At 40.8% G+C, this 24,354-nt stretch overlaps 1 protein-coding gene across 2 annotated transcripts in view; it reads left to right on the plus strand.

Annotated features, from left to right (window-relative positions):
- The first annotated feature begins 2,061 nt into the window (after nt 1-2,061).
- Nucleotides 2,062-24,354, plus strand: part of SNX24 (sorting nexin 24) — a 94,211-nt gene continuing 71,918 nt past the window's right edge. For both annotated transcript variants that reach the window (XM_082497275.1, XM_082497276.1), the window contains exon 1: nt 2,062-2,193. In XM_082497275.1, the coding sequence (XP_082353401.1) occupies nt 2,134-2,193 (60 nt within the window). In that variant the 5' untranslated portion in view covers nt 2,062-2,133. The remainder of the gene's footprint in view (nt 2,194-24,354) is intronic.

Below are 24,354 nucleotides of genomic sequence, written 5' to 3' on the forward strand. Positions count from 1 at the left end.
TTTAGATGTAACTTTAAAGATTAGCCAACTAATGATGATATAGTGTGTAAATTAAGTATTTAACATTCCAAAACATATTGACGTATTTGAATTCAGCTCACCATGTAATCTTCCTTGTTCCTCTTGGCTGATGCACAGTCAAAAGTTCCATTATGTACTATTGAATTTGAAACCAGATTAATGTCTCAAACTTTTCTTTGTTAATAAGTTATATGTTATTAGGGAGAAAAGTAGCTTTTTGAAATAATTGGTTATTAGATTGCAAACAACCACGAATAGTGCCCCTATGAAATTCTTCTACTGGCTTCTCATCAGCATAAATGCATTAAGGCATAAATGGTGTCCATCCATTTTGTGTTTGGGGAAGGACAGAAACTAAGGTTAAAGACTGGAGTCTTAACCAGAAACTAACAATAATGACAGCATGGTAATTACTCTCTAGCATGTACACACTTACCAGACTGATTAGACAATTATTATATGGCCTGTCTTTCCTTGGGATGGTTATACTGTATTTATCAGAGTATGCTTTGGGGGAAAATGGGATTCCTTATTCACTCCCTTCAGTCATAACTGTGTTCCAAGGACATGGTCCCTCCAGCAAGAGTACATGGGGACTGGAAACCTGTTTGCTCTTGTCATCACTACCACAGAGTATTGCTGGGACTGTCCCGCCTGTCATCCGCAGTTGAGGACACCACAACAGGAGCAGCATTGTGCAGAAACAAATGCCCAAGGACTATTTTGCTTTGATTTCAGGTCATTTTTTTTATTACTTATGCCTGTTACTTTGCTTTAGTTTAGCAAAGTGAACTAGTGTTGGTTTGCTTTAGTCCTCTCCGTTTTAGTCAAAAGCCTTCTATTTTATATTGAATTGTTCAGATCAGAGGTCTTTGCTTAAAGCAAAATAGAATTACATTTAGCTGGCAGTACAATGAAGAGAAATAGAAGGAAAAAGAGCTTGTAACATTTTTTTCCTGATGTTACTAGTCTAGAAGGAAGCAAATTAGTTTTCAGAAGGCATTTCAAAAAGCTGATCTTAGAAGCACTGAGACAGCATAACCACAGAGGTCAGATAAAAGGAATCATTTGGTTTATGTCCATTTTTGAGGTATGTTTTGATATTGACTCTGCTTATGCAAAATCAAGCCCTGCATACAGATGAATTTATAAGGGTAGCTACTCTTTAAAAGATCAATGACAGATGGTAAAGTTGCACACCTTAACTATTTAGCTTCCAAGACTCTCTGGCATTCATAAAACCTTACCAGGTGAGTTTTAAGGTACTGCCACCTAATACAGCTGCAGTTTGTTGTCATTTTGCAGTGCTTCCAAGTGGTGTGAAGCTTGGGGCTAGCAATTTGTGTAAGGTGGGAACGCTACCCTGCACAACTGCATTGCCTACACAATGCATCTAGTATTCCACCCTCTGTTTCTGCCTCCGTTACTTTTGAAGTCATCAACACAGCTGCTTATTTTGGGGAATAAGAAGTTTTATGTAATTTTGCCGATGACTAGAAATCATCTACACTTCCCTGAAACAGTTCGGGTTTGCTCTGTTAAATAACAAAGTAAGAGGCAGCTTCTCAGGAATAGCCACACGACGGGCAACTTTCCTCAGTGCTGAACTTTTTTTTTTTTCCCCCTTAATTTCATGGATCAGTTCCCTACAGGCATTATGAAAGGTACCATATTTGCACAGCTATCGGGAGTTTGTTGACCAAGCAGGCATAGAAAGTGGCCTGAGCCGTGCTCTGAATTTAGGACTGGATAAATTAATCCCTTTGGAAGTTAATTTCTTTTCTCCCCGTTTTCCTACTCTCCAAAGCAACACTGCTGCCCTGGCATATTGAAGCAGGTGCTCTCAAACTTTGTTTTTAAAAATACGGTGTTTTCAGAAGAACCCGCGCTCTTCTCACCTCATACGCCCGACAACACCCACAGAGCCGATGCGCAGCCGGCCGTGAGGGGAGGGGAGCGGCCGCGGCCCAACGGCCGAGCAGCGCGCCCCGCCCCGCCCCGCCCGGCGTCACGTGCGCGGCGTCACGTGCCGCCCGCAGATGGCCGCAGCGGCGCCGCTCGCCGGGAGCGCGCGGCCCTGAGGGGGAGCCGGCGCCCCCGGCCCGGCCCGCCATGGAGGTGTACATCCCCTCCTTCCGCTACGAGGAGAGCGAGCTGGAGCGGGGCTACACGGTGAGGGGCGGCGGGGCGGGAGACCCCCGCGCCTCGGGGGGGCGGTGTGGTGGTGGCGGCGGCGAGCGGGGGCCGGGCCGGGGACCAGGCCACCGTGCAGGTGCCGGCCTGAGGGGCCCGCGGCGGGGGACGGGGCCGCCCTGCTCTGCTCAGCCATGGCCTGCCCAGGGCACCTTGGTGCAGGAGGGGTGGCCTCGGCCCATCGGGCCGTCTCCTGCCCCAGGCGAGCTTCGTGCTGTGGAGCGGTAGCGGTAGCGGCAGCGGTTGATGCGGCGTGGCCAGCGGGTTGGGAGAGGTAGAGCCTCCTTGCCGCTGGGCCCTGCTGAGGGACGCGCCTCTGGGCGCTGGGTCCAGGTCTGGGGTCCCCGGCGCAGAGGTTGGAGCATGTCCAGTGCAGGGCCAAACGCGATGAAGGGACTGGGGCATCTGTTGCATGAGAAAAGCTGAGAGTTGAGACTGTTCAGCCCGGGGAAGGCTCGGGGGGATCTCAGCACTCTGTACAAATACTCTGAATAGAGGGAATGAAGAAGAGGGAGCAGACTCTTCTCGTTGGCACCTAGTGGCAGGATAACTGGCAATAGGCACGCATCAAAGTACAGGGAATACCATTTAAACATAGGACAAAACCATTTTGACACCATGAGGGTGGTCAAGCACTGGCACAGGTTTCCCAGAGGACTGTGAAGTCTCTGTTCTTGGAGGTTCTCAAAGCCTGACTGGATATGGTCCTGGGCAACCTCCTCTAGCTGACTGTACTCGATTTTCAGAGTACAGTCAAGCACTGGCACAGGTTTCCTGGAGGACTGTGAAGTCTCTGTTCTTGGAGGTTCTCAAAACCTGACTGGACGTGGTCCAGGGCAACCTGCTCTAGCTGACTGTACTCGATTTTCAGAGGTCCTTTTTGACCTCGGTGGTTTTCTCATCCTGTGGAACTGTTGGGCTGTAACAGCCTTCCACATGTTGCTGGGTGGAGACAGGCGATGCTCTGGACCAAAGCCCAAGGCATTTGACTGAAGGTAGATATTCAAAGCTAGGTTCTTTTATTAAATCTAGTCATTTGGTAGTTCTGAGCTGTTAAGAAATACCAGGGAAAAAAAAGTTTAATCCTGTACAATTGCTAGAAGATTGATCCACATAAATGTAGTTGCATGAAGCAAGTGCGTCTACCTGATGCTAATGCTGTATATTCTTTGGTCCTCAGTACTGGCAAGTAATTACAAGCCTTGTAAACCACTTCAGATGTGTTAATGTGGGAGTGTGACTGCATTAATGTTGCTGCCTCTTAGTTGAACTTACGTGCAAGTGGTCCCCTACAACAAGTCTGTGTGATTTTAGGGAATGAAACCAGCTTTAAAACATCCTGATTGAGTGTGGTTACAATAGCACAGACTGGTCCCAGTTGGGCAAGTTAGTTGAAGTGACAAAGTAGTTTCTAAGATGTGCGTATCACACAAATAGGATTTTTTCATAGCAATATATATTTTTAGTATTTTTAGTGTGTTTTTTATTTCTGTAATAGTAATTCTATCAGCGAATCCTGCTATCTAGAGGATTTGGTATTTTAAATTTTGTCAATGTTGATCTCTGTCAGCTTCAAAGAAATCAGAAATGAAACTTTCTTTATAGAATTCTTTCAAGAAAATGATTTTGAAAGTGAAAATGTTTGATTAGTATGGCACTGTTGATGATTACAGCACTGTTCCTCAGGTCACTGGTGATGAGTGAAACTCATGCATCTGAAAGTTGCTCAAGCTCAAAGTGGCTTAGTAATTGTTCCTGCATGAATACTTTGCCTCTTCAGTCAGATGACTGGGGTTCTATACCACATCCCATACAAAAATTATCATGCTTCACACTATTAGATGTCTCAGTTCATGGATTTTCCTGGCCATGAAACTGTACTAGAAGTCATAGCTAATGTTACTCTGGGTCAGGCATGCTTGTGGGAGAGAATATGGAAGTCTGTTCTGATAATAACATGGTGTATTTCCTTTATGTTTTAAGGAGCTTCTGGTCTATGCATGAGCAAGGCTTATTCTAATGTAATTGTCAATTTGTTGCATTGCTAAATAATTTGCATAAGTGTTGTTCCAAGCATAGAAATTCATGACCGATACAAATGAGTACACTATACGCCCTCCCGCCAGCAAAACTAAGGTTAATGAGAGCTTGCAATCGCTCTGTACTGCCTAGGAAGATACTGTGTAGGCAGAGTTCTTTACCTAAGAGAAAACAGTACCATAGGAATTATTTTGCATTGAGCAAAAGGTGATTTCGCCTGGATGGTTGGTGTTTGTGAATATTGCTATGTCAGACCACATCAGCTTTTGTTCTTTTGGACCTCATTTTGTGGGGGTTAACAGTCAGTCAGAAGCTGTGGGTTTGGTAGATACTGATATAAAAGATGCGTCTTGCAGGATAGATGTTTCACTAGTTCTGTGCTACCTGAATCTGATGCATTAGAAAAGTCAAGATAAGCAGATGAAGTGACACTGTGAAGTATTGAATCTCTTTGAAATGTAACCTTCAAATTAAAGTGGATGGATGCAGTCCTGAACTAGTGTGGTGTATCTGGGTGAAGTATGGTTTTTTCTGTGAAATTATACAGGTAATTTGAGTTATTTTGCATCATCAGGCTTATGTATAGTATTAACATTTAAACCAGTATGGTGATAAAGGTCAAAGAAAATACACTCCCCATGATGAACATGACTGGCAGAATGGTAACAACAGGTGAGGAGAAGGCTGAGTTACTTAACTTTTTTGCCTCAGTTTTCTCTAGCAACCTCTCTTCTCACACCTCTTGAGTGGATGGACTGCAAGGCAGGGACAGGGGGAGTAAAGTCCCTCCCACTGTAAGAGAAGATAACCTGAATATACATAAGTCTATGGAACAAGATGCATTGCCAGAGTCCTGAAGGAATTGGCTGATGCAGTTGCCAAGCCACTCTCCATGATATTTGAAAAGTAATGGCAGTCAGGTGAAGTCCCTGGTGACTGGAAAAACGGAAACATTGCACCCATTTTTAAAGGGTAGAAAGGGGCACACTGGAAACTACCAACTTGTCAGCTTCACCTCTGTGCCTGGGAAGATCGTGGAACAGATCCTCCTAGAAGCTACACTAAGGCATGTGGAGGACAGGGAGGTGATTCGAGACAGCCAGCATGGCTTCACCAAGGGCAAGTCATACTTGACCAACCTAGTGGCCTTCTATGGTGGAGTGACTACTTCAGTGGACAAGGGAAGAACTATGATGTTGTCTATCTGGACTTCTGTAAGGCCTTTGACATGGTCCGCGCACAACATCCTTCTCTCTGAATTGGAGAGAGATGGATTTGATGGGTGAACTGTTTGATGGATGAGGAATTGGTTGGATGGTCACATCCAGAGGGTAGTGGTCAGTGACTCAATGTCCGGATGGAGATCGGTGACAAGTGGTGTCCCTCAGGGGCCCATACTGGGACGAGTACTGTTTAATATCTTCATCAATGACATAGACAGTGGGACTGGGTGCACCCTCAGCAAGTTTGCAGACACCACCAAGCTGATTGGTGCAGTTGACATGCCTGAGGGACGGGATGCCATCCAGAGGGACCTGGAGAAGCTTGAGTAGTGGGCCTGTCTGAACCTCATGAGGTTCAGTGAGGCCCAGTAGAGAGTCATGTACCTGGGTTGGGGCAATCTGCAATATCAATACAGGCTGAGGGATGAAGGGATTGAGAGCAGCCCTGCTGAGAAGGACTTGTGGGTACTGGTACATGAAAAGCTGGACATGAGCTGGCAGTGTGAGCTCACAGCCCAGAAAGCCAACCATATGCTGAGCTGCATCAAAAGAAGGGTGGCCAGCAGGTTGTGATTCTGCCCCTCTACTCTGTGAGACCCCACCTGGAGCACTGTGTCCTGCTCTGGGGCCCCCAACATAAGAAGGACATGGACCTGTTGGAGTGGGTCCAGAGGAGGGCTGCAAAAAATATCACAGGGATGTTGGTTTTAAACTAAAAGCGGGTAGATTCAGACTTGGTATAAGGAAGAATTTTTTTTATAATGAAGGTGATGAAACATTGGAACAGGTTGTCCAGAGAGGTTTAGATGCCCCATTGCTGGAAACATTCAAGGTCAGGTTGGGTGGGGCTCTGACCAACAACCTGATCTAGTTGCAGGGGGGTTGGACTACATGACCTGTAAAACTCCTTTCCAATCCAAACCATTCTATGATTCCATGATCACAGGAGTACTTCTTTACACAGTTGAGGTTTTACTGTTCTCTTTCCCACAAGCAATACCTTCCTCAGAATTAAAATGTTTTCTTGGAGTAGCTGAAACAAGGAACTATCAGAGGTGATGTGATTAACAGCAGAAAAGGGTGATGGACCCTGGGACAGATAAAAGATTGCTCACCAGCCCGGTAGCGTGCTGACAGTTACAGAGGGCGTCTTCTGCACTGTGACTGTCAGGGGCAATGCATTGCAGAAAAACAGGGCTGAAGAAGGGGTTTTTGAGAAGTGCAATGGTGGCCATCCTAGTTTCTTTGCTAGAAACAGTGATGGTGGTGACCTTCTGCATGAAATGAGAGTCTGGAAGGAGACTCCTTCCTCTCTACAGTGGCTCTGCATGGCTACCAAAACACACTTTCCTGACGTCTCTGGGTTTCTGGTTCCTTACCTTTAGCAGAACAGAATCCAGTTCCTCTTGAATTCAGCCTGCCACTGTGTATTCTCACTGCCTGGAAAGGAAAGACTCAAAGAGTGTTTCTCCTTTTCTTTAAGGAAGCTCATTACTAACACTTTGTTTTCAGATAGCTTTCCCTGAAATCCGGAGTTTCAGATTATTTTCTTTTTTTGCCTTGGTACAGCTAGGCAGCACTGGGAAAGTGGAATGGGCACATACCCATCAACCACCAGCTAGCTGTAGAAGCAGAATGCAGTTCTGAGGAGAGGGTGGAAGTGACTCGCCACAGAAACTGGAAACTTCTCCCTAGCTTCAAAGGGAAAAAGGTACAGAGAAATGAAGAAATAGAGAAGGTGGGGACTTGACCAGTGAAAGATCGGTTTAGGGAAAGAAAAGATTAGAAAGAAAAATGAGGGAAAAGTCTGTAATGCAACACTTGAGATAGGGCTCTGTCAACAAAGTAAGTGGGAAACACACTCCTTTCAGTCTTTGTTTCAGGAGCTCAGCTTTACTAAAGCACTCTTCCTCTGATATAAAACCTTGAAAGCCTTTCTTCCACCACCACCACCCCCTGAAAAAAAAAAAAAAAAAAAAAAAAAAAAAAGAGTAACATTGCAGTTCCAGTTATGCATACCCCTTTTTTGGGGTATATGTAAAATGATGAAATATAGAAATATAGAACATGTCTGTTTTCCTTGTGGACAATTAAATTTCATTGTCAGTTTAAATTGATGACACTAGCTTCCAAACTATTGAGCCTGTGCTAATGAATGCAACAGTTGTTCATAATTTGGCAGTGAATGACCTTTAAATGTAGACGCTTACTAAGGATGTCCCTAGGGAACAATTCAACTTCGAAATGACACCCATGTGTTCTTGTTATCATTTAAATATGCTCCCTTTGTCAATAACAGAATAATAAATACTAGTTAGATTTCTAATGTTGATTCAGATGCTAGGAAACTTACTGAATAAATTAGTGCACATTTGACTTATATTGACCAAAATAATTTTACAGTGGTATATTGCAGGTCAAGGTGACACACATTTAAATGTGTTGTAGAGCAGAGGGCATACTTGACTGACACATGTGCTTACTATGTTTTTAATTAACACTTCCAGTACTACTCCCCAAATTGCTCCTGGAGTTACAAATGTTGTGGAAGTAAGGTATGACATGTCAGATACTAAAGTACTGTGGATTTTTCAAAAGTCCTTAGACTTTACTTCCATAGAAGAAGCCGTTTAATTACTAGGCTATACTCTTGTTTATGGAATATAAAAGTATAAGGACTTAAAGTTTGGTATAGTTTACGTATTTCAGCATTCTTTACTGTTAGAGTAAGTGTACATAGAGTCAAAAATGGAAGTTGTTAGATGTTCTTCCATATGAAGCCTAAGACTAAACCACAATGGCAAGTGATAAATGTGACAGATAAAGGGGGAATATTTGTAAATATTGTAGTTATAAAGCATGGAGGGAGTAATTATGTGAATGGGTTTATGTAAAAACACTTTCAAGTATTACTATTCTAACCATTTCACTGAGTCTCTGGACTGCGTGAACATGGTAGTTTTAAAGTATCTGAACAGACTCTGTGTCTTGAGTATTAATTCTGCCAGTCTGAAGACTTCTTGCTTACCAGTCTGGCTCGTACAAGGTCACCACATGTAACCTTGTGTCACAAGTCCAACTGAAATCAGTGACAGACCAGTTACTCGAAATTCAAGGAAGTTAAACAGAAATACTAGATGTTAGATGAATTAGACTTTTTTATTGTCTTGGTGTCTTCATAGAGAATTTTTAATTGTCCTGGTTATTCCACAAGGGAGCCAGAGTAGGTCTGTTCAGATACTTTTCTCTCCTGCATGGGAAGATGAAGAGGATAAAGATAATTTGACAGATGCTAATGATTCTGTAAAGTCAGAAAAATGCTATTTTGACAATTATTTTTTTCAGTTCCAATGAAGGAGCATGTATTAGTGGAAGAAATAGACCTGATAATTTAGTCCAAAGATTGCTGTTACTGAAAATACTGGTTTGGGTTTGTTTGTTTGTTTGTTTTTTTTTGTTAACTTGTGCATTTGTCAGCAGTGGTGATTAAACATTTTTCCTCCAGTCAGCTTTCCTGTTGCAGACTTTGAATCAGTGGTATGAAACTGACCACTTGGTATGCAATGGGAACTTGAAGAGTATAAATAAGACACAGAATTTTGCAGTGTGCACATGAAGGCAGCTAGGGCAGAAACTGGAAAAAGATAAAACCAAAGTAAAAAACTGACTTAATGTATATGTAACAATCACCTAAAGCTGTTTCCTTGTTTGTGTGTTTGATCTGCTTCAGAGTATGGACAAATTAGACAGAGAGAGATAGCTCCAGTGATCTCAGATTGTTGTGCAATTGCTCAAAGCCCCCTGATTCGCGGTCATGAAATCCTAGTGGAAAGGGCCATGTAAGAATTCTCTGAGCAAGAAATCTGTTTCGATGTATTCCTGAGGGGCGTTCAGCAGTAGGATAAAGAAGCAGCATCATGATTACCTATATCAATTTACCATCTGAAAGACCAAAAGTTGACACATTCTGTCAGTAAACTATAATTGCAAAACATCCATTACCCAATTCTCTCCCAAGATCTACTGATTTGTGGTTTTGATGAGGAAGTTACATTTTCAGAAAGATAGGGAGTAGCAGAGCATTCAAACATGCATCACAATAAAGATGTATTTGAATTCTGTTGAATCTTTGAGAGGTAGTAGTGGCAAAACTTTTTTTAGTAACATAACACTACCAATGGAATTATCTCATCAGAGGGATTCACGCTTAACTGCTCCTGCTGGTGTTTTCTGTCCGTATAGCTTGAAGTCGTGATACTTGTAAAATCTTGTCAACAAAGATAGTGTTAAGCATATGTACATTCTTTCCTTCCCAGGAGTGAGAATACACCGGTCTTTAAAACGCAATATGAGGAAACATGTAATAGAGCTCTCCCTTTTTTTTTATTACTGTAAAGCATATTTTAATTGTTTTTTGAACTTTTTAATGCCTGATGTAATTCATTCCAGGTTTAATTGATAATTAGTCATCATTGTTATGGCATTTATAAAGTTACTTTGAAATTTCACTATATGTTACTGTTTCTCTGGTAGTTGACTGGTGAGTCCTGAAGAAGCTGAGGATGTATTTTTCATCTACAGCAGTAACTAGGTTATTAAATTAATTAAGTTAGTATTGCAGGAACAGTTTTAGAAAGCTGTCTTTTTAATTATAGGTATTTATTTTTAGAATAACTGGAAACTTTAAATGACAATTCTTCAAATCATTACAATTAAAAATTATCCATTTGAAAAATACTACCAGATATCCACCCATTTATAGATTTTAATTTTTGCAGTCTTTGTGAAGAATGTTGTCTGTGCTGCTAATTTACATGAACGCATTTTTCTTGGCCTTAACTGTCTCTCTTTTTAAGTTTGTCCTTGAATTTTTTACGTGCAGGAATTTAAAGGATTGCTTGTATGGAGGATGAATATACGTAAATCACAGTGGTTCTTGTAATTATTATCTTTGAGTTCAGAAGAAATAGGAAATAAATTGATTGGACTTTATACTGTAGCTTAGTGAGATGATTGTGTTTCTTGCACAAAAGGCCACTGAGGACAAAGTTCAGTCAGTCTCTACCCAGCTCTGCAGCCTGACAGTGAGGAGAACATTGAGAAGGCAGGTTTGCGTGGCAGAACTTCAGTGCTGCATTTGGGTACAGTGGAATTACTTACGTTAGGTATGCACTGTGGAAGCTGCTAATGGAAGCTTTCCAGATACTGCATTTTGAATACTCCTATTGTAGGCACCATTATTTCTTCTGTTTGCAAGAAATATAGGAGGACTTGTATCAACTTTTCATTTTCAGTTTTCTGTAAGCCTGGACTTTCTGTGGCTCGGGGAAGGCATTTTGTAGAGCATTCTGGAAGGGGATTTTGATGACGAAGCAGAAGTGTCATCGTTCCCTTTGAACGCGGCATTGTATTTTTAATGTGAAATGAAAGGAGACTATGTAGTCTGTTTATTCTTAGATGTCCTGATGGTAAAGATCTTGTAGCTAGAACATAGGTACTCTCTTTCTGGGAACAGTATTTATTTTTAATTATTATTTCAACCTTATATATCTTGTTATAAACATTTCATAAACCAATAAACATTGTGTGGTTGTTGGTTTTCTTTAAAAAATGTATTTAGAGCACAACAGTAATGCTTGGATACTCGTAGGCATTGAAATAAGTGGGGACAGAAAACACCATCTCCATTCCGGGTTCTAAACAAACTATGTTTTGTCTCATTCCTTCTCTGCTGGTGCAGTGAGAGCTCCACCTCCTGTTCAAAACAACCTTCGGTTCTAAAATCATATAAATAGGAAATCTGAGAAGATGCTTTTGGATGTTGAGGCTGCCACCAGTGTAGCCAGAGTAAGCAATTTTTAAGAAATGACAGCCAAATCTCCAGTGCATCTTCCATTTAGTGTATTCTGTATTTGTGTGTCACAGTGTGGGTCCCAGTTAAGAGCAGGGCATCTAGGTGACAGTTGCTGTATTTTGTACGTGGTAAAAAATTCAAGAGTGTCAAAAATCCCTCTTGAAAGGCATTGTCTACATTTGGTAAGTTTTTTGCCTGATGAGATGGTGTGATGTCAATCCAAAACAGTATTATTATTGTTTGACTAATTAATTCTTTAATATAGTGAAAATGGTATAAAACTTCTGTGAAAGTCTTTTCTCCCACTAGTTTACCTTGAAAACTGTGAGATAAGACTTACCGATCTTTTTTTTTTTTTTTAATATTCCTTGTCTCCTCCTGTAATTGATTCACTTTTTAAAAATGGATTTCCTTTTTATACCAGGGCAGAAAGTATTCGTGTGATGCAGTGTCTCCAAATTGGAAAATAATGAAATCTAAAGCTTTCCTATCATCTTTTACATAAGGACAAACAAACAATCTTGATTATGTGGTGAAACAATCAATTGTTCAGCAGCAAGTTTGTATTGATTACAATGAACTGCTTTTATGAAAAGTGACCATATGTACTTCAGCTAACTGCCTTTACTTCTGGTCTTGTACAGGATTTTGGTTCTTTGCATAGAGATTCACTTCCTTATTCTTTACTTATTAATCAAGCTCTTTCCAGGAATAGGATTCCCTGGTCATGAGTCTTCCTTGCAGTTAAGCTGTGATGGTAATTACAATTTGATGTTCTTGTTCTTTTGAGATTTGGAAACATAAGGAATGTGTCTTCAGTTTAATCATAAATTAATGGATTAATAGATTTATAGTAATGTCAGGGAATGTTATAAAAATATGTACTTTGCTTGACAGATGTGAAGAAATGGATATTCAGGAAAAAAATGCAAACCAAATTTGGAGTTGAATGCTATGACATTATAGAATCAGGAAATATATTAGCCTTTTGCTTTTCTGCTTCCTTCCAAATTCTAAGAAAAATTGTGTCCCACAATGACATCCACTACATGAAACTCCAAAACACTCCATTCTTAAAATCAAGCTAGAGAACATTTAAAAGCTAAGTTTTACTTAAAGATCCATTCTTCCTCTAAAAGCCAAAAACCTAGCTTCCGTTTTAATGTTGTAGTGAGGGAGCATAAAAAGTCAGTAAAAACAGAAAAATTCTATTTTGGTATTGAATAGAAAATGTCAGATGCCTTTCCTTTTGCTGAGCACTCAGTGTGTGGATGTGTGATTGGTAGGAGTACGGTCTTTGCACTATTTCCTCTGCATGTTTTAAAAATTTCTGTTTGACACGGACATTACTAAGCTCAAGTAGGTTCTGAAGTACAGCTGAGTATGCTTTTTTTTAATTTTCTTTCCATATTTCTCCTCTATATCAAAATGTGTTCCTTTGGTCATTTTGGTTTTACCTCCCTTGGCAGAAATGTTGTGATGTCAGACTTCCAGGTGCTGCCATAGATTCTTAGTGCCAGGTGGGAAGCGGCAAAGAATGTTTTTAGATGTGTTTTAAAACAACTTGGTAAGAGCTTGTTAGGAGTGTTACTGAGGATATTAATTGTCTCCTCTCAAATAAGCCAATACTTATGTTGGCCTGAGTTAGAAGCAAAGTAGGAGAGTATACTCTTAAGTACAGCACTTTCAGCTAAGAAGGCAATTAACATTTTCTCTTTACCTTTTGGTGCCTACTTGCTACTATATATTTGTCTGGAAAATGAACATAAGAAGGATACATTAATGGGAATCAGGAACAAGTTTAAGGTAACTGGTAGAATAATTTTTTTTCTCTATGTGCATTTAGTCTTCATATTTGAATTTTTGCTTTACTATTAGATGGTTTATATCTAATTGCAGCTTTAGAAAACCTCTAAACATGGTTTTAAGGCTGACAAAAAAATGGTGCCATCTGGTTTGTAATATGGAACTCTAAAATATTTGCCTAGACCATGGGAGAAAGAAGGGAATTTCTTCTGAAAGAAGAAATTGTTCTTTAAACTAAGAAAAGATGACTAGAAGTTAGTTCCTGAAACTACAAAAGCCACTGCTTTCTCTTGTGCCTTTTTTTTTTTTTTTAAAGTATGAATGTGATGAATGTCATTACTCTTTAAATTCATTGGCCAGGATAATACCACCAACACAAAATTTTCCTAATTGCCTAGGTGTTTAAAGGACATATTTTGTGAACTGATACAGAAAATGCAGTTACTTTAGTTTTGAAGTGTGTTTGGTATCTGGGGAAGGACTGGCAACATGCTGCGCATTCAGAACTATTTTTTGCTACTCGCCAACTGAATTGTCAAAAATTGCTGATTTGAAAGGGGGTAAAAACCTGCTTAAAGTAATCACAGATATAACTGTTATCTGTTACAGGCTAAGAGCTTAATGCCCCATTTCTCAAATGAGTTTTTACAATAAAGAGATAGCTGTATCACACTCCTAAGTGAAAAGCTCATGAACTTGCCTGCATGGTTATTTCCAACCTCTACTCTTCTAACAAGCTCCCAAAGTTGTTGCTGCTTATGAAAGTGGAAAATGGACCTGATAAAAATGTTTAGTCTGCAGGGCTGTGTTTTATTTATCATATCACAAAAGAACAATGTTTTGTTGCATCATGGTCAAAATAGAAGCGACCTTGCTTGTTCATGAGTGCTCAAAGCCTAGAGATAAGAGGCAAAATAATAGAGTACAATAGAAGGAGTGTAGTGTAATTATTTGTGGCTTGTCAAGTGAAGCCCTCTCAGGCCCCAAGTGATTCAAATCTGGGAACACTGCACAATTCTGTACACTAACTGTAGCCAGCATCAGAGAAATCTCACCCAGCTTCTCCGACAGTACTGAAATTGCATCAGTTTGTCATGCACTGAGCATGCCAGCTTCACACAATATCATTTGCTTGCAAATGGGCCTGGCCCCAACGCCCTGAGACACATTCTTTGGTATCTGACTCTTGGCCTGTGATTTGTCATGTCTCTAGTGCTATCAGCGTAAAGTAATTTTAATAGATTCTGATGGTTTGCTTGTGGAAGGTAAAGAATGCACTACAGATTGTGTCAGGTAGCTTTCTGTGGCTTGTAGCATGGTAGAGGCCCTCATGATGGTGATAGCCAAACAAAGAGTATGGAGAAATGAGAACCCTGTTTTGAGTAGTATTTAATGCTCCCCTTCTCAACACCCTGCTGTGGGCATCCTTGCTAACTCAGCAAGTTCAAGAACTTAGCAGCTCAACAAAGCAGTGTTATTTGTGCAGAAGAGTTTTTTACAAATAGAACATATAGCCAAAAATCAGTGGCTTTGTTTCTCCCTATTCAAAAAGAAAAGTATGTAAGATGTGTATAAATGTTAATTTACAGGGACTAAACTGTTTGGGTTTTTTCTTGGTGTTTAACTCTGTATTAATTGTTTGGAGTTTTAGTACTCGCTAAAAAATCCAGTGATTTTATTTAGAATGTTCTTTAATACTGTAAAAAAAAAAAAAAGGTTGTACAATTTGTACTGAAATGTATCTTGTATAAAATTACATAAATATGGCTTAGAATACAGATTGCTGAAGAATTTCTTCATAGATTTTAATTGCAATTGTTATTTGACAATTATTGGATTACTAAATCTTTGTTTGGAATAGTTTTCTTGCATTATGAAGTAATTATGTGGCATTTTCTTGCTCTTCCTTTGACACCACTGAGATGAGATTATTTTTGCCATTGACAACTCTGATCTTTGTATCATTTTTTTCAGCTGACTTCCTTAATTGATTACTACTTCGGTGTTGGAGCCTGCAGCATAGCTCTCCAGAATTCTGCTGACACCAATCGATTAATGTGAAAGTGTTAATGTTAGTGATTTCATCTGAGAAACATTTAAAACCATGTCAGTAATCTGTTCTTAAAAACTGCCAGATCATTGAATCTTGTTATTTTGAACATGTTAGTTTGGGTTAATAAGGATTTCTCTGGAGAGCCAAAAAAAAACCCCAAACTTTAGTGAATCCTGTGGGAAAAGCATTTTTTTTATTCAGTTGTACATTAGTATAGCATACATGCACATGCCTTAATATTTAACAGACTGTTTTAAATTATGTTCTTATTAATATTTATGGTATCTCTAAGGAATTTATAAAAATGCTTGAGCACAAACTATTTCTTTTTTGTTTTACCTAGGGAATTTCTGACAGCAGTGTAACTCTGAGCACCCCGCTAGCAAGTCTCTACAAGCTACCACTTTCTTACCCACTATAGCTTCCTCATTTGCTCAGCAGTTTTGCATAGCTAAGCAAAATTTTAAAATGAGCCTGCTTTTTTTCCTTTTTTGTTGTAAATATATTCAGAAAAATACTGTTGTGTTTTACAGTTCCATAGAGAAATTCTGGGTTAGGATCAGAACTCGATGTTCAATATTGCTTGTAAAAAGAAAGAAGGAAAGTTTCTTTTTAAGTTTAACGTAGACCAACTTTTGAAGTATTTTGCCTTTATTTCTTGGTGGAGTTTTTTGTAGGATGACTTCTTAAAACAGTGTAGATTTTTGCAATGTGCTAGCTTATATGTGTTATTTGTGCATTGGTAAAACAGCTCTGCCTTATTTCCTAGTTAAAAATGTGGTTGTTTGTGGAAAGTACAAGTTAGTTGAATCCAGTGAGCATGCTGTTAACTTGTTTTGTTTGTACAGAAGGCGATCTAAATCAGTTGCCACTAAACATCAAAACCAACAAAGTACTGTAACCAGTGTCATCTCCTTATATTCAGATAGGGGCAGAACATAGACATGCATGCATGCACATGCATTTGTATATATGTTGGCGCAGATACACAGAAGCCCATGCTATCACGAGGCGTGGCTGAGGGAACTGGGGTTGTGTAGCGTGGAGAAAAGGAGGCTGAGGGAAGACCTTATCACTCTCTACAACTACATGAAAGGAGGGTGTAGCAAGGTGGAGGTCGGTCTCTTCTCCCAAGTAACAAGCAATAGGACAAGGGGAAATGATATGTCAATAATGGAACAATTTATTGGGTTGTGTTGCAGAGGGGTCTGTTTGAGGTCCTGTATGAGTTGATGTTTTAATAACCTGGACCGAGAGTGTCCGTAATTAAATTTGCCACCAACACTAAGGTGGACATGACTGTGAACATGCTGGAGAACAAGGCTAGAATTAAAAATCATTTTGGTGAATTGGAAAGGTTATTGAAGAAAGGAAAATCGGGTGCTAATTCAATAGGAAATGGTGCCAAGTTGTCGTGGTTTGGCCTCAGCCAGCAACAAAGAACCACGCAGCTGCTCACTCGACTCCCACAGCCGTGGGAAAAATCAGCAGAAAAGGGCAAAACTCGTGGGTTGAAATATTATAATTTAACAGAACAGACAAAGGGAAGAAGAAAGAAAAACAATAACACCGGTAAAGGAATATAAGAACACGATTACAGTACACCGACGGGACGCGCACCGCCGCAGCCCGCCCCCGAGTAGCAACTGCCCCCCTCTCCCCGGCTAGCGCCTCTTATAGCCTGGCATGGGGCACGTGGGATGGAATACCTGCCTCCCCTGCCGGCTCCTTGGGGAAATTAACCCCATCCCTGCCAGAACCAGGACACAAGTGCTGTGCTTTATCAAAAATAATCAGTAGCACAGAGTAAGATCCAACAGATCGGAATCATAGAACTATATAGGTTGGAAGGGACCTCTATGATCATTGAGTCCAGCCATGAACCCAACACTGCCAAAACCACCACTAAACCATGTCCCTAAGCACCACATCTGCACATCTTTTAAACACCTCCAGGGATGGTGACTCAGCCACTTCCCTGGGTAGCCTGTTCCAATGTTTGATAACACTTTCTGTGAAGAAATTTTTCTTAATATCCATCCTAAACCTACCCTGGCGTGACTTCAGGCCATTTCCCCTTGTCCTATTGCTTGTTACTTGGGAGAAGAGACCGACCTCCACCTCGCTACAACCTCCTTTCATGTAGTTGTAGAGAGTGATAAGGTCTTCCCTCAGCCTCCTTTTCTCCAGGCTACACAACCCCAGTTCCCTCAGCCACGCTTTGTGAGATTTGTTCTCCAGACCCCTCACCAGCTTCATTGCCCTTCTCTAGACACATTCCAGCACCTCAACATCTGTCTTGTAATGAGGGGACCAAAACTGAACACAGTATTACAGGTGAGCCTGCACCAGTGTGGAGTACAGGGTCACTTCCCTAGTCCTGCTGGCCACACTATTCCTGATACAGGCCAGGATGCCGTTGGCTGCCTTGTCCACCTGGGCACACTGCCGGCTCATATTCAGTTGGCTGTCCACCAGCACCCCCAGGTCCTTTTCTGCCAGGCAGCTTTCCAGCCACTCTACCCCAAGCCTGTAGTGCTGCATGGGGTTGTTGTGACCAAAGTGTAGGACCCAGCACTTGGCTTTCTTGAACCTCACACCATGGGCCTTGGCCCATTGATCCAGCCTGTCCAGATCCCTCTGTAAAGCCATCATACCCTCCAGCAGGTCAACATTCCTGCCCAACTTGATGTTTGCAAACTTACTGAGGGTACACTCGATGCCCTTGTCCAGGTCATTGATAAAGATATTAAAGAGAACCAGCCCCAACACTGAGCCCTGAGGAACACCACTTGTGAGTGGCTGCCAACTGGATTTAACTCCATTCACCACCACTTTCTGGGCCTGGCCATCTAGCCAGCTCTTTACCCAGCAAAGAGTATGCCTGTCCAAACCATAAGCAGCCAGTTTCTCTAGGAGAATGCTTTGGGAAATGATGCCAAAGGCTTTACTAAAGTCCAGGTAAACAACATCCACAGCTTCTCCCTCATCCACTAAGCAGGTCACCTTGTCATAGAAGGAGATCAGGTCTGTCAATCAATACCTGCCCTTCATAAACTCATGCTGACTGGGCTTGATCACCTGGTTGTCCTGCATGTGCCGTATAATTGCAGTCACGATGATCTGTTCCATAACCTTTCCGGGCACCAAGGACAGACTGACAGGCCTGTAGTTCCCCAGATCCTCCTTCCAGCACTTCTTGTGGATGGGTGTCACATTTGCTGACTTCAAGTCAACTGGGACCTCCCCAGTTAGCCAGGACTGCTGGTAAATGAGGGAAAGTAGCTTGCTGAGCATCTTGGCCAGCTCCCTCAGTACCCTTGGGTGGACCCCATCTGGCTCCATAGACTTGTGTACATCTAAGTGCTGTAGCAGGTCCCTCACCATTTCCCCTTGGATTATGCGGGCTTCACTCTGCTCCCCACCCCTATCTGCTACTCAGGGAACAACTGGTCTTACTTTTAAAGACTGAGGCAAAGAAAGCATTAAGTACCTTTTCCTTATCCTTTGTCACTATGTTTCCACCCCCATCTACTAAAGGCTGGAGATTACCCTTAGTCCTACTTTTATTGCTAATGGTAACAGGTATTCCTGAAAGGATCTGGGGCCTATCGTGCATCACAAGATGGCCGTGTCACTGATATCATGCTCTTGCAAAAAAGGCAAATGCATGTTGGGGTTTCAAAAGATGAATGTAAAAAAAATTGGTTAATGATGAGGAGTGTATACTAAGCATGGACTACCATGTCCAATTTTAGGTACTGCATTCTAAGAAACATGTGAGTGTATGGGAAGGAGTGTCTGCAGGAGTGTAGGAGGAAATATGATGTGTTACACTGCTTTCTGGATCTCTGATCAGTGTGAAGAATGAAATACATCAGAGGTTGTTTAGATCAAAAAGAAAACACTGAGCAGGAACGTCATAGCAATCCTCAGTAACATAAAAGGTTGTTGAAAGAAGAAAGGAGGCAGTCAGTCTGTGTGTTGGAGATGCTGCAGTCCTATGCTGTGCAATTTCCTGTCCTATCCACCAGAAGTAAAAAAGGATTATGAAATGGTGCTGAATAATAAAGGTACTGCAGAACCAGAACACCCTTCAGGACTAGGGTATGCAAACTCTGTACGAGGCTTAGAAGTTTCTGTCAGAGTAAGAAGTATAGTGGGTCCTGCCTGTGGGCAGCAGGGTGAGCCAGATAACTCCCAGGAATACAGAGCTGAAATAGAGTTGAGGTCTTTCAGTACTGGGATATAATATACAGAAAACCCATGTAAACAAATTGTGTGGAAGTTCTGAAGCCTAGCTGTCTGTCTCCCAGCAAAGTCTTTTTGTGAGCCTCCCTTGACATTTGGCAATCATCCTTTGCATTATTTCAAAAATTTTACCTATATCTATCCCCTAATCTCTGATCACATATAAATTCTGTGGCTTTCTAAAACTCTTGAGAGGTCACCCAAAGTAGCTCTGTTCTCTTCTCCTGGGAAGTGTAGGAGCATTTCATAGTGGAACAGTTGCCAAAATAATCATGAGCTTTTCCATCTCTCTCTCTGCATGCAGGAGAAGAAAGATCATTTGTCAGTTTGCTCAAGAGAGCCTTTTGCAAGGTCTTCCTGGGAGGTAATCGTTCTTTTCTGCTCCCAGCATTAAATTTTGAGGTGACGGCAGTGCTTAGAACGGACTTGTCACGTCAGATTTTTTTTTTTCTTTTTTAAACACTGCTGATGTTATTCAGTAGAGCATTTATGTTCGGCATGTATCTTGTTTAGTACTTCAGAATTGGACCCCCTGATCTGTTTCCATAACTGTAAATGTACATAGCGATGAAGGGAGGGGCAGAACATTAGGGACAATGTCTCCCTCTATAAGCTAGTCAAGAAGCTGCAAAGAATCAAAGAATCTTCTGCAGCTCCTGCACGAGTGATACCTTGAAGCAGTAGGCTTGGTACAAAATGCTGGGTGTACAGCAGTATGGTTATGTGCCTCTGTTCTAAAAATTAAAGATTTAACTTTGATTACTGACTAATGTCCTCATGGGTGGTTTTAACCTGAGAGCTCAGTGTGTGCACAGGCTGCCCAGACGCTAGCAGAGTGACAGAAGAGACAAGGTACTATTCTGAGAAAGAAGTGAGTGTGGAAATCCCCAAATCAGCCAAATAGGCTCTTACACCCATGCAGTCACAGTGTGGCTTTGCACTGCTGTACAGAGATCAAGGCGTTGAAAATAACTAATACAGATAAAAAGCTGTAGTTTGATCAGAGCAGCCTATTTATGTAGTAGTATGGCTGGTACTGAAGCTGGCTTGGCAGTAGCTTTGACATTTGTGTTAGTTTGTTTCTGCTACCACAGAGAGGGAATCAAGGTTTCTAATAGGCTTAGGGTGCTTCTCTTGGTGTAGAAAGCTTGGAAATATAAAAAATCCCATTTCACAGAATCATAGAATGGTTTGGGTTGGAAGGGACCTTTCAAAATCATCTAGTCCAACCCCCTGAAATGGGAAGGGACATCTTTCACCCGACAGGGTTGCTGATTAAGAGCAACCTAACCTTTAGCACTTCCACTGGTAGGATATCCACAACTTCCCTGGGCAACCTTCCAGTGTTTCACCACCCTCATCGTAAAAAATTTCTTCCTTATACCAAGTCTGAATCTACCCGCTTTTAGTTGGAAACCATTACCCCTTGTCCTGTTGCAACAGGCCCTGCTAAAAAGTCTGTCCCATCTTTCTTATAAGCCCCATTTAAGTATTGAAAGGCGGTAATAAGGTCTGCCCAGAGCCTTCTCTTCTCCAGGCTAAGCAATCCCAACTGTCTCAGCCTGACCTTTTAAGAGAGGTGTTCTATCCCTTTGATCATCTTCATGGCTCTCCTCTGAACCCGCGCCAACAGGTCCATGTCCTTCTTATGTTGAGGGGCCCAGAGCTGGACCCAGTACCAGTGGGGTCTCACCAGAGTCGAGTAGAGCAGCAGAATCACCTCCCTCAACCCAAGCCAGGTGCAGGACCTTGCACTTGGCCTTGTTGAACTTCATGAGATTCTCATGCGCCCACTCCTTAAGCCTGTCAAGGTCGCTTTCGATGGCATCCTGTCCCTCAAGCAAATCAAGTACACCACTCAGCTTGGTGTTTGGTTCAGTTTTGTGTTTCGATGGCACTTACAAGACCTGGGATGAAACGTGAGCAAGACCAACCACAACAATGCTAGAACGCTTACTCACTGAATAATGTCAAGGTCTTGAGAAATAAGTTTTTAATTATCTCTTGAGGCATTAAGCCCAAAGGGATTGATTAAGTTGTACATAGACAACATTATTTCTTGAATTCCCTGACTTTGGAGTGCTTGACTTTTAACCTCAGTGTAGTTTCGTTGGGTTTTTTTGACTCGATAATGTCTAAATTTACACTTTTACAGTGAATGTTGTAGTACTCAGTATTTCAGTGGAAACAACAGCAAAGTTCACTGTATAGTTTTGAAAAAAGGAAAAAAAAAGCCGAGTTACAGGCTTCTTAAATGTTTCATAGCATGTCACTGGTTTTTTTTTTCTTTTATTCTCCTTTGTGTAACATTGTAAATATTTAAATATGGCTCCCAAAAATAAAATCTCTATAAAATGTTGAGCTCCTGTTGAAGACTCTAGGGATTTGGTGTGCTAAGTTAGAACTGGTTGAATGCATTTTAAAAAAACTTTCAGCTATAATTGTTCACTTCAACAACTTCGACTAGTGGTCAGAAGTAAGAGGCAGGGTGCAGGCCAGCCTTCTGGTGACCACTGAGAAACTCCAAGGTCCAGGTTCTGCCTCCAGGTTCCAGCTACTGCTGAGCAGCTGGGATGAGGGATGTCTTTTGTAAGCTCCCAGTTATTAGCAGCTATTAAGCAATACTGGACTGACTTGGTTTAGATGCAGTGGAAACTTGCAGTCACTACAGAATATTCTGTTTAATTTGCAGGGATTTTGAAGCAGAGTTTGGATTTCTGTATCTATTGCTTAAGCTTTCTAAGCAAAAGTTTCTTTCAGGAGTGGGAATTAGCACTGCATTCTCTTACTTGATTCTTGGAATTAATCCTGGCCGAAATGAAATCAGAGGCAAATGTTTGTTTTGTTTGGTCAATCTCCTGCATACTTTATGTTGTAATCATGTGTGCTGTTAAAAAGCCTGATGGTCAAAGAAGTGCACTTAGAATTCAGACTTAGTGTAAGCTTTGCGGTTTTTTAGTTGTTGATCCTAGTTGGGTACTGATTTCACATATAAGTGTGTGTATGTGTGTATGTGTGTCTAATATATATATTTATAAAAAATAAGAGGACATTCAGCACTTCAAATAAACAGCCATACTCTTCTTTTATTAATCTATGAGTGTACTCATATTAGTGTTAAGATCTTGAACTGATTCTCCTAAAACATTAATTGTTTAAATTAATAAAATAGTGTATTAGATGTATTACAGAGCACATTATTGGTTATCTGGCTTACTAGTTAATTGTGTATTAAAGCAGACAGTATTTAGGCAAATAATTAGATGCTTCTGTGACTTTGCTTTTTATGTATAAAATAAGAGTATCAAGCACAGTCGGATTCATGTGGGCTTATAGTTATAGTTGCTATTCATGTTTAATTGGGAAAGTGCAGGAAGTATACATTTTTCTCATTCAAAACATCTAGTAGACTGAAGTTTGTTTCTCCTGGATGTTTTTTTAAGAAATTTATTGGAAAAAAAATGAAACTCTTTGTAATAATGTGGCTCTCAGTTGTAGATACTGGTATATGGTAAGCATTCTTTACATGCCATGCACTTGATTATTGTGTTATTTGTAATAACAAGAAGAATGGGTGTTTAAAAGTCCATAGAAAGCACTGGAGTATTTTTGCCTCTACTGAGTTATTAGTATTGGTCATTCTGTAACTTGAATAAGGTATGCTGTTTATCTGAGGAATGTCCATGTAAGTTAGCTCAGGTTCATTCCTTGGAGTGATGGGTTTTGTCCGTTTGTATCTTTGCTGGAGTGCCTGGCAGACCAGTAGGGGTCACTCTATGCATTGAATTTAGGAAATGTGTAAGTAATTTTAATTACTTTTTTTAATTGCGTATGCTAGCACCCTGAAAATAATAATTCCTAGAAAAGAATTATACTCATTATTTATTATATTATTCTATTGTCTTTGAGTTGGGACTGTCTGTAGAAAACATAATAGTTAACATTTTATAAGCTAACTGCAAAGTGTGGGTATGCCAGAGGCTGGATGTGTAATGATATAGTTTTAAGAGGTTCTGACTTTGAGAGTCTTCACAGTTTTCTGAAAAACAGCATGTGCTGAAAAGAAAGTGGTTCTTGTTGAAGCTGACACACTTCCATGCCCTAACACAATAAAAGAGGCTGAAAAGTCTGGTGAGGCTGGTTGATGGGCCACGTAAATGCTTCAGTAATGTTTTCTTCCATATCACTCAAAAAACAAAACTTTAAGGCCATTTTAACAGGTCTAGTGAAAAGACACCAAGCATGTTTTTCCTTCTAAAATGTGCATTTATTAAATTAAATAGGTGACTGATAATATCCTGCTCATCGAAGTCAGGTGGTTAATCGTGCAACTAGTTGATAATCAATGTGGTCACTTCAAACCAATATGTAAGATCCATCTGTTTCCAGTTTTTCTGTAGTGGCAATGTTGTGAAATATCTCTTTCTCTCCTGCCCTCCCCTAAAATCTATATCTTAGGATTTGAAACGTTTTCTGTACAAGGTTGAAGAAAGATGAAAGGACATAAGCATCTTAATCCTTTCTTAAATGGAGCATTTATCTGGTTTTAAATTAAAGATTAAGACTGAGACTTGTTCTTTGTAATACTTTTGTTACTGAGATTTCTTAATGAGGAATGCATTGCACTTAATTAGATTGAATTAGCTATGCTGTTTATTTTCATAGTCTTCCCATGATCTCCTCTTACACACTTACTGCCATAGGTTCTGTACATATGTTATTCGATACTGCAGTTGTGCCTTCAGGAGCTCACATACAGATCTTGAGCCTTGTTTCAAAATATTTTGAAGCCTTTGAGAATCTTCAGTATAAGTCGTCTGTGGAGAAAGCCTTGTTTTCCAAGAAAAACTACCCCAGCCTGGTGCCTTAGCTGAGACCCAGGACCTGAGAATTCACTTTCTGATTCAGGCAAG

Source organism: Vanellus vanellus, assembly GCF_965231255.1.
Source record: "Vanellus vanellus genome assembly, chromosome: Z".
NCBI lineage: Eukaryota > Metazoa > Chordata > Aves > Charadriiformes > Charadriidae > Vanellus > Vanellus vanellus.